Below are 15,613 nucleotides of genomic sequence, written 5' to 3' on the forward strand. Positions count from 1 at the left end.
TATCTTTAATATTTTTCGATGGTTTTGATGTGCTGATATTAAAAATAAAAAAAATCTGATAAAAAATTATTTTAATATATTTTAAAACAAAAAATATTTTTAAAAACAACTTGCAATACAAAATCAAACACTCTAATCTCTATATTTCCAACTTGTCAACCATGCAATTCAAAATTATTACGCATAAAGTAGTCGTAGTTGCTTTCTTAGAGACCTTTTTTGGAGGGTTTGACTGATATTCCTTTAAATCAGTATACCATCCAGCTTTTTTTAGCTGTACAAATTTGATTTCACAGGCTTTCTTATAAACCATGTGAAGGAAATCGTTGACCTGCCATCTCCACACTTTTTAGATAAACCCTAATCGAATCCATTCCTTTGAAGAATCTCATACTAATTAATTTCTCTAAAAGTAGAAAATTAATTTAATGGAGGCGGTCTAAGGAGCCGCAAATTAATTTATGTGCGGTCAATGAGAGCATATGTGCGTACTCCTCGTTGCGTTTACACTGAACCTTCCATGTTCCTGCACTCCAAATTTTGCAGTGTGTGGACTTCGAGTATTACTACGGATGAATTGTCTCAGAGATGAAGATGTGATCATCTTCAATTTGAACAAGAAAGTAAATCGTAAGAATAAAGAGGAAATTTTTTTCTAAATACATTCGTCCGTCCGACCAAAAGTTAAAACCTATTAGAATTCCTAGTTATTAACCCTGTCTTGTCTTGAGAGTTGAACTCCGTAGCCCATCAACTCAGGATCCAGCCTAAATCAAGTTTTTTCTAAACCAGTTTGGATATCAACTCAATTAGATCAAAGTGATTACGTAAGTCAATCTAGGATTCAGTTGACTCGAAGAAATCTGGATTAACTCCAAAGTTTATATATGCATAAATTCCAGTACAAAACAAGAATATTTTATTTACAAAAATATTAAAACAATGTTATTTTGAGGTTGATTCAGATTACATTGAATGTTTTTCCGGGTCAGCCCGATCCCACAATTATATAGCCTGATGTATTGATTTTAATTGATGTCAAAACTTAATTGGCAGGCGAATAATGTTCACCTGCAAGTGGGTTTTTGCCACCCACCCACCTTTTCTTTCGCTCTCAAATACGTCTGACCATAAGAAAAAAAAACATGCAATTGCAGCCATAAGATTACAGCTCTTGGAAAATTCGGCAAAGCCGCACGAAGACTTGGACTAAAACTTGCCATCAATACTATGTATGTCATGATGATGCATTAATTTTTGTGATATAATATTATTTTTTAAAGTATTTTTTATTAAAAATATATTTTTAAATTTTTTTAAATTTATATTTAATATCAACCTCTCAAAACGATTAAAAAAACTAATTTAAAATAATAAAACAAACATGATCTTCTTCTTTTGAAATATTTAAGGCTGCCAATGTATATAGCCCACAGAGATGGTAACTCCAGACGGTTTGTTCAACTCGACGTTCTCGTTTTGCCCTTTCCCAGCTGTGGCTCGTTGGAACCATTTCACTCTTTCTATCTCTCTCTCTATGGTACAAGCATTCAATTTCTATTTTAGGGTGCTAGAGAAGTCCACGAAACATCCGTACACTCAACTTGTTGATTGTAGGAGAGAGTTTTGTTGTCTAATGTCGTACTAGTCAGTCCACTTGGTTAAACAAGAACCAAGATAATCGAAGCCGTTTGAGGAATTGTTTTCAACTCCATCCGGGAAAATGATGATCGGAAATTTAATATTTTCAAAGCATATGATGTCAGAGTACAAGAAACTAATGGTTGCTAGGGACAGGTTTGTGCTCATCGTTGAATTTGAAGTGTCGTGCTCCGGCGTGGACCGGCAACCGTGGAAGCTTTTGCTTGGATATATATACGATGATGTTAACATTGAAGAAATTCGCTCAAGTAATTTTGGTTTTTTATTGATTGAGGGGACCAACTCAGATGCTGTTTGGTTTTGTGGCTGCGGGTGAGGTTCACCCGCAGCCACACATTTTGATGTTTGATAAATGAAGCAAACCTGATTTTACTTGGTAGGGCCTACTGGTTTTTGCTGCACAGCCGCAGGAATGGAGAAGCAGCAAAATATGGTAATTTTTTGGAACAGTGGAGCATGGCTCCAGCCATGCTCCACTGTTGCAATGTTCAGCTCTTTTTTTTTTTTTTTTTTTTTTGAAAAATCAATGAAAAAGTTTAGTTTTTTTTTTCCGAACAACACCAGTGCAGTTAATCGTGGACAATATTTTTTTTTTTGTTTTTTTTTTAAAATTAGTTTAAGGTAAATTAAATTTATTCGTATTGTAATGAAATTGTAATTTTTTTTAAAAAAAATTGTGTTGTACTCGAAAAATTAGTATTTAATATTATTTAATAACACTACATAAATTAGAAAGATATCGCATGATGACGTAACATTTATGGAATTTGATCGCAATTCTAATAATAAAGATATCACAATCTTTATTATTTAATAACACTACATAAATTAAAAAAATCAGTTTTTGTTGTTGCGCGCTTAAGAAACCATGAAAAATATAATCCTTGTTGGATAGATTTCGTATGTAATGACATTGCATATAGTTTAATGGAATAATAAAAAATATTTGATATCAATATTATTTATTTCATGATGTAATAACAGTAGTTAAATTTACAATATTTAAGTTAAAAATCATTAATATATATATATATATATATATATATATATATATATATATATATATATATATATATATATATATATAACTTCAATTTGAAAAGCATTTTTTTAACCAAACACGTTAAAACTACTTTTTCTTCAACCTCAATTTCAACCACAGTTTTAACCAAACACCTATTTTTTCAAACCAACCTCAACTAAAAGTACTTTTTATAAAACAATTTTTTTCAAATCACAACCACAACAGCTACCGCAATACCAAACACACTCTCAGTAGCAAACATAGCTGAAGTCCAAGTCACTGAAAATCTCGACATTTTTTATGAGAGAAAATTTCTTATTTGTGGAATAATTGTGTGTGTGTAAGAAAAGGTATGGAAGACACTAGTAACTCACATGGAAGAAGATGTCTGTTGTTGGATTTGCCAAGTCCACCTCAAACTCTAGGTTGATGTTTGATTCAAAAAAATAAAACTTAATTTTACTGATTCAAAGCAATTGAAACTTTAAGGATTATATTTAAAATTGAAATAAATATTCAACTATTTTCTTGCCAAATTAGGGAATGAAGTGAAAAGGAAGGGTAAAGTGTTTAGTGTGTGTAACACGCGCACCAATATACGAGGGAGGCTGCAATGATACGGAGGCATGTGCAGCTTCCTTTGAGCATCAAAGACAGCCTTTCATTGTATCATTGGAATCAACTCAACGTATGATCATGGAAAAGCTCATGTGTGGTTGTGACAACCTATTCTTTCTCTCTCTTTTTTTGTCTTTATTTTTTTTTAGCAAAACTTATAGTTTGGTTTTGTAAAATTAACATTCGTTAAACCATGAAGTGGTGTTTGAAATCATGAATACATGAGCCAATACGAGATGAGAAAAAATATATAAAAAAGATGGAAATGCAATATTCGAGGAAGGCACAATCAAATTGCAATAGTTACATATAATGTTTTCTTTTTTCTTATGGTCCTTTGAATATTTTTTGTGTCACTTAGCTGCTTCTTCTTCTTCTTCTTCTTTTTAATTTAATCATTTCACATTGATTTGGTTCCAGACTACGCATGTTGATATGTTTTATTTGGTCTGATATGTGGTTCTCTTGATGTTAACAATACATTTTGATATTAAATTTATGCTTGGTTTGGAAAAAATAAAATTCGATACTATTAATTCAAAACAATTAAACCATTAGGGATCGAAATTGAAACTGAAAAAATATTTAACCTCTTTTTTTTCTATTATGCATGGAGCATTTTTTTAGTCCCTATTTATTTTTAATTTTTGGTCTCTGTTTCTTGAGGCTTTTACATTTGGGTTCAAAACTTCATATTCTTTATCTTTTAATTCATGAGATTGAGAGAGGAGTGAGAGGGTTGCTAAGAATCAAGGGAGGTGAGAGGAAATGGGTCAGTTGCTCGCAATTCACCTATTGAAAAAGTTGTTCATCGTGTGAATGGATTTCATTTAGTAAAAAGAGTTCTATTATAGTGTTTTTTACCCTTTATCTTGGTGAAAAAGGGTAGATTGGAACTCTAGAATTTTTTTTGAATCATGTTGTTTTGTGTTTTGGGGAGATAGAAAGCTAATTTGAGGTTATTAACGGGTTTATTGAGGTCTCTAGAAAATTATTTTAGGTGTTTTCAGGTGAAAAAAGAATTGAAAAGTAGAACTTTTTATGTCAAAAAGGTTGGAATATGAATTTCCTACCATCTTAGATGGCCAGTCATCATACTAAAAGGCAAAGCGTTGTTTGTCACTTCGCAAGATATATCACCTTTTTTTTCAAAAAAAAAAATGGCCAGACAAAAAAAAATGAAAATACTTGATTTATAGTTTTGAAAAAGTTGGTACATTCAAATGAAAAATTAAAATTTTTAAGCTCAATAGATAAAAAAATTAAAAATTTATATATTTATGATAGGTCATGTATATAGAAAGAAAGAAAGCTAAAAATTACAAGATACACTAGAACGCTTAGGTAAAACACTGCAGTAATCCACAGTAACTTAAATTTTTTTTTTTCCATTTCCATCCTCAATTTTTATTTCAATTGCAGCCTTCTACTCCCAAATTAATTAAAAATTTATTTATAAATGAAAAAAAAAAATCAATAAAAGAGGCCCAAAGTGTAAAACAAGGAGTTCTTTTTAGTCCATATACTTTTTTTTTCTTACTCTCCAGTCCCTTTAGTTTTTGTAATTATAATTTTGGTTCAAAAGTTGATTTTCTTAACATTTCAACTCCTTACTTTGAGAAAGTAGAGAGCAAGTCGCTTGAAAATGATGAATGAGAGAGAAATTTGGTGAATGGTTACTTTTCAGCGACAAAATCCATCATTTTTTTAACGGATTCTATTTGATGAGGGGAGCTCGATGGTGGTGTTTTTCCCTATAAACATGACTAAGAAAGCAAATCAAGTTTCATTTAGATCTTTTTTTTATTTGATTGATTTTTTATTTTTTTAAGTGATTTTGGAGTGTTTGGTGGTTGATAAGTGGTTTATGGAGGTTTTTATGGTGTTTATTAGTTTTTTTAAGTGAAAATTAGTTGAAAATTAATTTTTAGGCAGGACCCTTGATTTTTCGACTATCGCAATGATAGCTGAGTTCTAGGTAGACAACCACAACCAACGATGAGTCACCTACCACTATAGGTGACTTATCGTCCTTTAATAATAATAAAAAAAACAGAAGCAAACAACTCCTCAAGTAAAAAAACAATTTCAGGCATGGCTTGAGCTTTTTTATTAAGGTCAGGCGTGTAGGCCTAGCCCATCAGTGTCTGATCTTTGTTTTTTGTTTATTTTCTTATCCCTTTCCATTTATTGCTTCTATTGAATTAACTTTGTTTTTTTAAATATTGATTGATTTTTTTATATTTTTTTTGTTGTATGATATTTCAAAGAGATTAGTTTAATTAGTCATGAATTGTTTTCCTTTTATATTTTATATGAATAAGTTGTATTTGTATAAAGTTTTTATAAAAATAAAAATCATTTGTTATTAACAACAACAATTAACATGTAAGATAAAATGGATGAATGTGTTAAAACAAAAATGATAATCGATGTAAAATATTTGCATGTGCATCTATATTTTATTTCTGCTATGAAGATTATCTTTCCATTATCGCTTTAATTGGTTTAATAACTTTTTATTTATTTATCACGTCTTATGTTTCTTAATTTATTTTATAAAACATAAATAATATTTTTTTGTTTCTCAATTAAAGAAAAAATAAATTAAGAATTGAGTTTCATAATTTATTTTAGATTATTTTCTATAAAGTTATAGTAGTCTCAAACAAATATCTCGATATTAGGTTGATCCTTGATTTTTTAAGTGTTTAATTTTTATCATATAATTAAATAAAAAATAGTTTGGTAAAATTTTATTTATTAAACCTGGTGAAGTTTATGATCCGGATCGCGAGTTAGGTGTATGAACTTAGGTTAACCTGGATCGATCCAATATGCTGTTGTCCTCAATGTAAAAAAAAAATTATGTCATTTTCAAAAAACATTAATTTTGAAACCACGCTTGTATGGTTCGATCATTCGATCTATCTTTAGATCTGCTAAGTTGACTAAGTTATGCAAAGATAACTCCCAAACATTTTGATTTGAATCACGAGTAAAGTAGATAGTTAGATTGAAAAGTTTTAAAGCAGACATGTTACATTGAATTTAATGATATTTTTAAAGAGTTTTTTATTATCTTGATATTTTTTAAAAAAAAAATTAACTTGTAAAATAGCACAGACTATTTATAAAATAAAAACTATAAGAGGTGAAAAATAAAAAGAATCTACGTGCATTAAATCCAAAATAGGAGGAACCAACTCTTAGCAACGAACCACAACCCCTTCGGCATCTGCAAAACCTTACCGAAATAAATAAGATTTAATGCAATGATCATATTGTTGGCAAGTAAATGTTCGCATGACATTATTCATGACTTCGAGAAAATATGAACGATTATGTTCTAAATATCATTGTTGATTTTATTTATTTTTTATTTGGATTAAGTGAGATAAATATATAATTAGGAAGAGCTTAAACAGACGTGGAGCTTAGGAATAAAGCCATATTGACTTTGATCTTCTTTTGGGGATGTGATTAGGAAAGTAGCCCGACAACTCACCAAGAAGCAAGAACCCATCTTAACTATGATTTGCTTGGTCACATGCACGTTTCGGTGATTTAAGCCAGCCCATTGGCTTCATAAATATTTGCTTCGGATCATAAATTTATTAATAGGATAATTAATTTTATTAATGAATAAATTAAAAGAGAATGGTATTAACATTATCCAAAGCCTAAACTAGCTATCCTTACATCATAACTCAGGACATCAGAAAGGATCTCCGCATCAAAGAAATGAAAATACGAGGTGCTAGAAAAAAACAACCAAAGTAATAACTCTTGGCAGACTATCTTCCTCTCAAGCTCACACACACAAGCCAGAAGCTGATCATGAGGTAAGAAAATGCAAGGCAAAGAGGACATATCAGTGGTGAAGTTGTTTGCAAAGCTTAATTAGAATCATCAAATCCAGGTATAGAAGCACCAAATACAGGCCATCAGCATGCTCCCTGGCATCAAAACTCGATAAAATCACCAGCCACGAATCCTGACACAAACATCTTCCAATGATATTAGAAATTGCTGCCATAGATCTTCACAAACTAGTTCCTCATTGGAACGTAAACATTCATAAGAACACACTGAAGACATTCGATATCACCAGCTCTCACATCCATATGGTGTTTGTGTGTGTGTGTGTGTGTGTGTGTGTAACCTAAAATTCAAATCTAATAACTTCGAACAACAAGTCAACCCTTCATGCTTATTGTCTAGTAAAATACTTGGCATCATATTCAGGCATTCTTTTACCCACAAGGATATAGTGTAGATTTCTTGCAGAATGAGAGAGGTCATGAGAGACTTGATGCTACTAATGTTTTTAATTTTTCTTTTTGGAGCATGCGCCACTAGTGATTTTTAGTATATTAATAATGGACTTTGTAATTAAACCGGAAATAAAGAAAAGGAAAAAACCGAGGAACTGGCAAGCTTTCTAGCATTACTTGTGGTGGAATCTTCAGAAGTAAAACTGCTAGTTAAATTGTCTTCAGTATTTACGCAGTCAAGGTGCTTCTGCATAATTGGAGTACTGGACAGCCCTGATTCAACTCAGCTGCATGAGACGTATTGCCGTCTAATATTTCCCCCGTTTCATATGGTCTGTAGGCTGTACTTCCCTTTAAATTGCAGCATTCCATTTAACTTTTAAGACTATCTGTCCATGCACAATATAACAGCAAGATCATGAACCAGTTTGTCCATGCACAGAACAAACAGATCTTGGACTTGAAGATATTGCCCATTGTCCAACTGCTTCTTCATTGGGTTAATGCTTCTAGGTTACAAATTCAGGCTGTTTCAATCACTTGACAATAGCTCAATTTACGTGAATAACTTGACAATAGAAACGACAACACAACTCACGTCTAAAATCAATGGTAGGTTTTGCTTTCCTAGACATATTTTAAATGCTTCTTTCCATCTCTTTTCTCGTATTTCTGATGACCAGAAACAAAACCAACCTCTCTTTCTGTCATCTTCTTGAAAGAAATGGTTCGGATCCCAGAAGACAATGATAACTGCTCCTACTTTGCTACCAGAAGTAAATGAAGGTGTAACTTCTCAAAGGCGTCAGATGTCTTAATCACTAATTTTCTGCGGATAGAACACGAGATGTAGTTCAAAGGAGCAGTTCTTTTCAAGTACATTTTTACATAACCTACTCTTAACAAACAAGGAAACATTCTACGATGAAAGGCAAACTGGACCAACTAGAGGACTTGCTAATCTTCTTCCTTGTTAGTTGATTTTGTGCTTGCATCAATCTGGTCAGCTGTCTCCTTACATTGTTTAACAACTGAACTACCTGATTTAATCAAGCCACTGAAAGAACAGAAGGATTGGAACCCTGGCTGCGGTGCCTGCTCACTGGTGTTTTCACTGACAGACTTGCAGCACCAAAACAAAAATACTGGCTCCTCAACTTCTTACTGGTCGAGCCTTCTTTCTCTTTCACATTTGGCGTTCCATCATCGAATAATCTATTGGAAGTAGATGGCCCAGCGACATCACTTTCAATAAACACACCTTTCTGTTTGTCCAATGAACTAGGAGAAGAAATGGATGATTTTGAAAATGAACTTGAGCGTGATCGACCTGGGATAGTTATTTGTGGCAAGCCCTGCATAACACCATGCATCATCCCTGAGGCTAACTTCTTCTTGGCTGTTGGACTAGACTGATTACTCCTGACAGAAAGCGTCCTCTTGTTGTTTGGAATGGATGAAGCATTTGAAAATCGCTGACGAAGTGGGGTTGGAGTTTCCTCTGAACCACTGCATTTCTTGCCTGAAGCCACCGAACCCTGATCGATTGATTTCCTTAATTTTTCTGGCTTTTTATCCTTCAGCCGGGGCCATTGGAGAACCCTTTTCAATTGCTGAGCTGCATAATTGAAAGAATCTCTTCTCTTATGAAGTGCTGAGCCCTGGTTGTCATTGGTTTGGTCAGGGTGACTCAACTCAGATGAGGATGGACTCACTCCTGCTGTGGCTGGATCAGCGTAGGCATCAGAGGCAATTTCAATGCCCGTGTACAAAAATATTTCATTGTCAGAGATTCTAAATGAAGATCCTGGACTGCCTCCATTGCCTTGCATCTTTAAGCGAGAAGCAATGGCTCTTCTTGTAGTATAATCCTGACAACCAAATATTCCGCCTGCTGAAATGAGTTGCCTCATTAGTATATCTGATGATGCAGAATGTGGCCGTTGCCTAAGGAGATCAAGTGGGGTCATGCCATCTGCATCACGAACATTGACATTTATAGATCTTGCAGACATCAGGAGCTTTGTTAGATCAGAGTGAACATTCCCAATAATGGCCATGTGAAGAGTAGTCCTTCCCTCATTGTTTTTAGCATTTATGATATCTTCCATTTTGAAAACTTTACCACTCATCAACTGCTTCATCAGCTCAATCTGCCTATCCAATCTTCTAAAAGCAGGATTCTGGAAGCCAGACACTGCCATGTGGAGAAAAGTTTCTCCAGCAATGTTTATTGAAGAGGTCAATAAGGGGGATGCAACAATCAAAGCTTCAACAACTGATGATTGGCCCCTGTAAGCAGCAATGTGCAATGCTGTGTTCCCCAGATTGTCTGTGGAGTTCATGATTTCAAAGGATGCTATAAGATCTTTAACTACCTGCATAAAGAGCAGAAATGCTTATAAGCTTAAAAGATCCAGTAGTTGCCAAATTGGGATGTTGGAGTTTACTCATTCACAAAAGAACACATCATGATCTCATCATTGATAATATTTTCACAAGATAATTTCAGGGGATAATAATGGCATTATGCATAATGTTTCAAAACCAAGAGCGATGATCTAACTGTTTATCATCACCCATGATGAGCATTTAATATGGGAATTTACTCACTGTGAGGTTTAAATGAGTTGCTTGGTTTGATGTATGAACTAAACTCTATGATGCGTATCCTGGATCATCGTGTTACAAGATTTATGGGCATACATGCAAAAAATCTATAGTACAAACAATTATCCATTTAACTTCAGATAACTAATTTGGAACCACACATATTCAATTGAACACTTGTCAAAATATTCATCACATGATGGTTATATTACAGTCTCACTGGGAGATCAAAAACTGAGGTATGTTGTACTCCTTTCATGCCTCTTCTTGGGACACTAAGCATGGATAAAGGGAAAAAAAAAAACCTTACTTCTCAATCAACAATAAAATTAACAGGAAATGTACATTAATGATAGACAGGATCTAGATGAGCCCTTCAATATCACCTGTTTTTTGTTCGCCATTTTGAATACTAAATACTACTTAAAAATTCAACAGAAAGTCCACTAGAAAGAAAAGAAACTTCACACAGAGTATAAATTTGATGTCAACTGCAATACAAGGTTATGAATTGTGTGGAGCCTCTAATTTCACTTCATAGGAAGAGAAAAACAACAGATCAGCTTGCTATTAACAATGTAAGATTGTAATCAGAATTAGTTCAATAAATGGCATAACAAATCTCAACTTGAACACGTTAGTTAGAGCCTCACCTCAACCTGCCCTCTGGCGGCGGCAGCATGTAAGATCGTTGCGCCCTGCTTATCTCTGTAGGCCAGAACATCAGTGCAATTACTTAGGAGCTCCTTCAAAATGGTCAAACTCCCTCCTCTAGCAGCGGCATGAACAGCCCTGTTCATCATCTCCCACTTGTAAAGAGACGGAATTTCTCCTATGTGCTCCTCAAATTCTCCTTTAGCTGTCAAAAACCTTGGAGAGATAGCAAAATCATAAATAAGCCTAAAAACCTCAGAGTTCTTACTCCTGGCAGCAGCATAGAGTGTATCAGTAACTCCATACTCTCCCTCACCAAAAACAAGTAAAGGGTTCCTTTCAAGAAGTTCTTGAACAAAACTTAAGTCTCCAGCCGAGGCAGCTGTGTACATAAGCCATCCACCATAGCCAGCTTGGATGAGAGAGTTCTTCCCCTTCTTGGATTCACACTCGTGGAAAAGTTTTCTTGCAACTTGAGAGCGACATTTAGCAACATCATCAAACTGTTCCTCATCATCCCACACAGACTCAAGGCGGCGAATCCGCCTGAGAGACGTAAGGTTGATGAGGTGATTGTTATCAATTCGAAGGAGCTCTCTTACCAAGTCATAGTGACCATTAGCAGCTGCCCAATCAATGGGAGAGGCAAACCACCACTGGTCTCCTGTACTCTCCCATCGAAGAGGAAAATATGTAGGAGGCATATTGACAATTAGAGAACCACAATCAAGTCACGAATGCAAGGTTGATAAGATTATTGTGGAAAGACAAAAAATTTATGCAAGTTGATCAGTGTCCTTATGAAACAGAATTCAAGGCAGCTTAAAATGGCAACAAGCTGTCTTGTCAGCTAAACATCTATCACACTGTGAGCAACTGAGGAGAGTAGTAAAGCAGGAAAAGTACTTCAAAGGCAGAAAGGAAAATCCCAGCTCAAGACTGGAAGCACAGGACAGAATCTGCTGAACTAAAGGCAACAGAACAAGATCAACAAGTAATTTTATGAACTAACAAGACTTGAGAGGGCTAAAACTTACGAAACAAGAAGGGAATAACCACATGCAAAAAAAAAAAAGATAAAGACAAAAAAAAGCAGCTAAAAAGCCTAACCAGGGACTAAGAAGATCTGTTTAACAATAACTCAAGCAGTTGAACCACCTGCATCAAAACTCATTACAAGTCTGACAAAGACAAGGAACCAGAACAAGAAAAGAGCCACATGGAAAGAAAATAGAGGGCACCTATCACAATAGTTACTAACCAGCTAAGATTATACGAGAAGGGAAACAGAAATCATTCCCCACACAAAGAGAACCCAGAAAAGGTAACATGCAAGTCTAGATATAAAAGGTAGCATATAAAGCATTAAAGCCAAGAACCAAGCTGTTTTCAGAAGACAACAAGACGGAGATTATATGTGTTTTCAACAGAACTTGCAACTTTTTATGGTGGTAAACAGGAAAAGATTTAGACCCAAAAGAGTATTATAATGATGATGGTGATGTATGGGCACACAGAGAGATGTTTTTGCAGCTTTTTCTTTGGGCTTTGGAGTGATGGTAATGGTGGTACCAAACTTAATCAATGGAATGAAACTTTTACAGTACACAGATAGAAGTGGGTGTAATAATAATATTATTATTAATAATAATAAAGCTAAGCTAAGCTAAGCTAAATCTTATCTTTTTCACATCATGTACATATATCCTGGCAAATGAATTTGTTTACACTTCATCATTTAGGATTTAAATCTTTAATTTCTTGTAAATACACAGGTCAACATGAATGATTCAAGAAATACATAGATTTCAAGATTAATGATTAATTTAAAATTAGATTAGAAAATATTTAACTTTAATCATTTAAAAAACCAATATGAGAGAATATGCTAAAAGAAAAAATAAATCTTAAACTATTAATATCAAAAGAGGCTTATAATTTACTTATTGTTATGGTCTTTGGAATGTTGATTACGCTACCAAGACAAAGCTGGAGAAAGTGGTGGTTCTCGCATGTTGAAATTGTAGGATAATAATTTAAAATATTTTTTTGTTTAAAAATATATTTAAATAAATTTTTTTTAATTTTTAAAAAAAAATTTTAATAACAGTACATAAAAATAATATGAAAACATAAAAAGATATTTATTTTAAACAAAACAAAATTTAAAATCCGAGGGAATATGGATTGCATTGCGTTTCCAAACACACTTTAAATTTTAAAGTGTTTTTTGCTTGGAAATGTATCAAAATAATAATTTTTTAATTTTAAAAAAATTATTATTGACATCAACATATTAAAATAATCTAAAAATATTTTTAAAAAAACAAAATAATAATTTAAAAAAATATATATAAATTCAATCATATTTCCAAACACTATCTAGTCATTATGTTGATGTGTTTTTAGAAAAATATTACTTACCCCATTTAACAACATTAGTCTCCAGAATTTGAGTAATCAGCGCTCAATAATTCATGCAAAATCTTATTAGTTTACTAGTTATGAAATGGTCGGCTGCTTTTGCAACCGACTCTTTGATCTGCCTACCATATGTGCTCCCAGATAATTATTGTTGACCGACTTTTTTTTAATTGAATCAGCGGTGATAAATTTTTAGAAAATAAAGTTATTAATTGAATGATCTAAATTTTTTTAAAAAAAAAAAGTTAATTGATTTTACCAATCACACAGGTTTTTTACTAGATTAATTTCACCTCTTATTTTTTATGAAATTTGACCCCCACAAGGTCTGGATTCCGTAACAATGGTGGCATAACAAAAAAACCTATGTGCTACAAGGCCAAGAAGGACCAAGTATTTGTGGACCAACTAATCTAATTAATTTCAATTTAATTGTTTTGTTGAGCTTATGTTACTGCTAAAAGATTTCAGTTAAAAACCCACATTTTTTTTTAATAAAAAACACAATCAATTTCGAAGGAGAGACTTACTATACTAATTTAGTAATTTCAATTGAACTTATATAGCCAGACCACTTTAGGAGGTCGTCTGATTGATTGATGAATCCGTGCTCCAATTGCTTTTATAGCACTAGATAGGTTGTTAATGCTATGCAAAGGATCCTACCCCTTTTTTTCAATAATAATAAAAAAATTAAGGTGTTGTGAACATATTTTATAGCTATAAATAAATCATAATTATTGTTTCTAAATCAAGTTTTACTTTTAAAAAGTTCCTAATAATTTTAATAAGATTATATTAAAAAAACATTAAAAAAAACATAATTCTTGTGTGCTGTTGCGAGCAATTTTTTGTACGTTCCATCAAACTCGATTCTATTAGTAATTTTTAAACCTTTCTAGCTTGATTCTTGAATTCTTATCTAGCTTGAATTTTGAATTAAACCATTAAAGAAATCTACTTGATTTAAGCGAGTTGACTTGATGAATTTAAAAGCAACATGAAAAATTTATAAAAAACATGTCTTGACCTCCTTATAGTTTAATAAGTTCATTTAAAAAAAAACATATTCATTTAATTATATAACAACAAAAATAAAATATCGAAGTGAAATAATCAAACAAGCTAAAAAAATCTTGTGTTTTTAATTATTGATTTTGATACTTGTCTTTTAATCTTGTTTTTTTATTAATAAATTAGGAGAAATTGCCATGAAAAATGACCTAATCAAAGAGATAAAAAATCAATAACTAAAAGAAAAAAGAACTATTGAAGTCCATCATTTGCACTGTGCAAAACCTTTATCCATTTTAATCTTTTACTTAATTAGTTTCTCCATGTATTTTATTTTTTTTCTTTGCAAAAAGATCTAAGATTTAAATAATATTACTGATATTAAACTCAGTTTTGCCGGTAAATCGATTTAAAACCCAGCTTACGCATCCCCGTCCAAAGAAAAAAACCACTTGATGAAACAGTGCACGATGAACAGTCGATAAAATCATTACAGGCTTGAAGAAAATAGTACAACTGAAATGATGCTTCTTGGAGACAATATACAGTTTATTTCCAAAAGGAATCCATGTGAGAGGATCAAGCCTTCTAGGTACAAGTTATGATTTTGATCCCCTAATCGATCTCTGGCCCCCCTGATTGATCTCCGGTCTCCCTTAATTATTTCTTTATCTTCCCTCTAGCGCACCGTCTTCTCCATGGTCGGTCAGCCAGAGTCTCATAGCTCATGTTTCCACTCCACCATGGCACCATCCTCTAGCTACTACGACAGCCATGCGAGCAGAGAGCCTTGCTGGGGACCAAAATTTGCTGAATAAATTGTCCAGTTGGGAATTTAGGCTTGATGATTTAACTCCCAGCTAAATCTTGTTGGGGTTTGGGCTGCGCATGCAAGGATTTCGTTTGAGATTTGGTGAGCTGTAATGGCAAGGTTCCATGAAAGTTCCAAGTCCAACTACTTGATCACTCATCAGCTCTAAAAGCGAAGATGGCCATGTGAGAGAGGCAGCTTTAACTTTTTGGGGTGCCATAATTCAAAGGCCTGTACAGAGGGTGGGTTGCCATCTTTATTTAACCACAATAATGCATGTTCTGTCAAGTATCAGTTCCCTGCTCGTATCATTTTCTTTCTTCCCCGACCTTTTCTTTTTCATCTGCTCTTACTTCCACTGGTCTATTTCTTGCGTTGTCTACGATACAATGGGAGTGCCGAACCCCTCGTCTTCACATGGCATAAAGCAAGGCATGACAATCTCCATTGCATCACAAGCCAGCCTGGTCCCCCGTCCATAGCCGTGCTAGATATTTGTATCTGTGGTTTTTAACGTAC

At 33.3% G+C, this 15,613-nt stretch overlaps 1 protein-coding gene across 1 annotated transcript; it reads right to left on the minus strand.

Annotated features, from left to right (window-relative positions):
• Positions 1–8,374: 8,374 nt before the first annotated feature.
• Positions 8,375–12,453, minus strand: LOC7467693 (uncharacterized). The gene is made up of 2 exons (XM_024585425.2): positions 10,845–12,453; positions 8,375–9,959 (listed from the first exon to the last, which is right to left on the minus strand). Exons 1-2 carry the CDS (start codon positions 11,547–11,549, stop codon positions 8,631–8,633), a joined length of 2,034 nt encoding a protein of 677 aa, XP_024441193.1. The 5' UTR covers positions 11,550–12,453; the 3' UTR covers positions 8,375–8,630.
• Between the last annotated feature and the right edge of the window lie 3,160 nt (positions 12,454–15,613).

This window comes from Populus trichocarpa, chromosome 1 (genome assembly GCF_000002775.5).
Source record: "Populus trichocarpa isolate Nisqually-1 chromosome 1, P.trichocarpa_v4.1, whole genome shotgun sequence".
Lineage (NCBI taxonomy): Eukaryota > Viridiplantae > Streptophyta > Magnoliopsida > Malpighiales > Salicaceae > Populus > Populus trichocarpa.

Coding starts and splice junctions, on each gene's coding strand:
- LOC7467693 (XM_024585425.2), bottom strand. CDS start 11,549: ATGCCTCCTACATATTTTCCTCTTCGATGGGAGAGTACAGGAGACCAG. Junction 9,960..10,844: donor CCGCCAGAGGGCAGGTTGAG/GTGAGGCTCTAA, acceptor CTCTTTATGCAG/GTAGTTAAAGATCTTATAGC.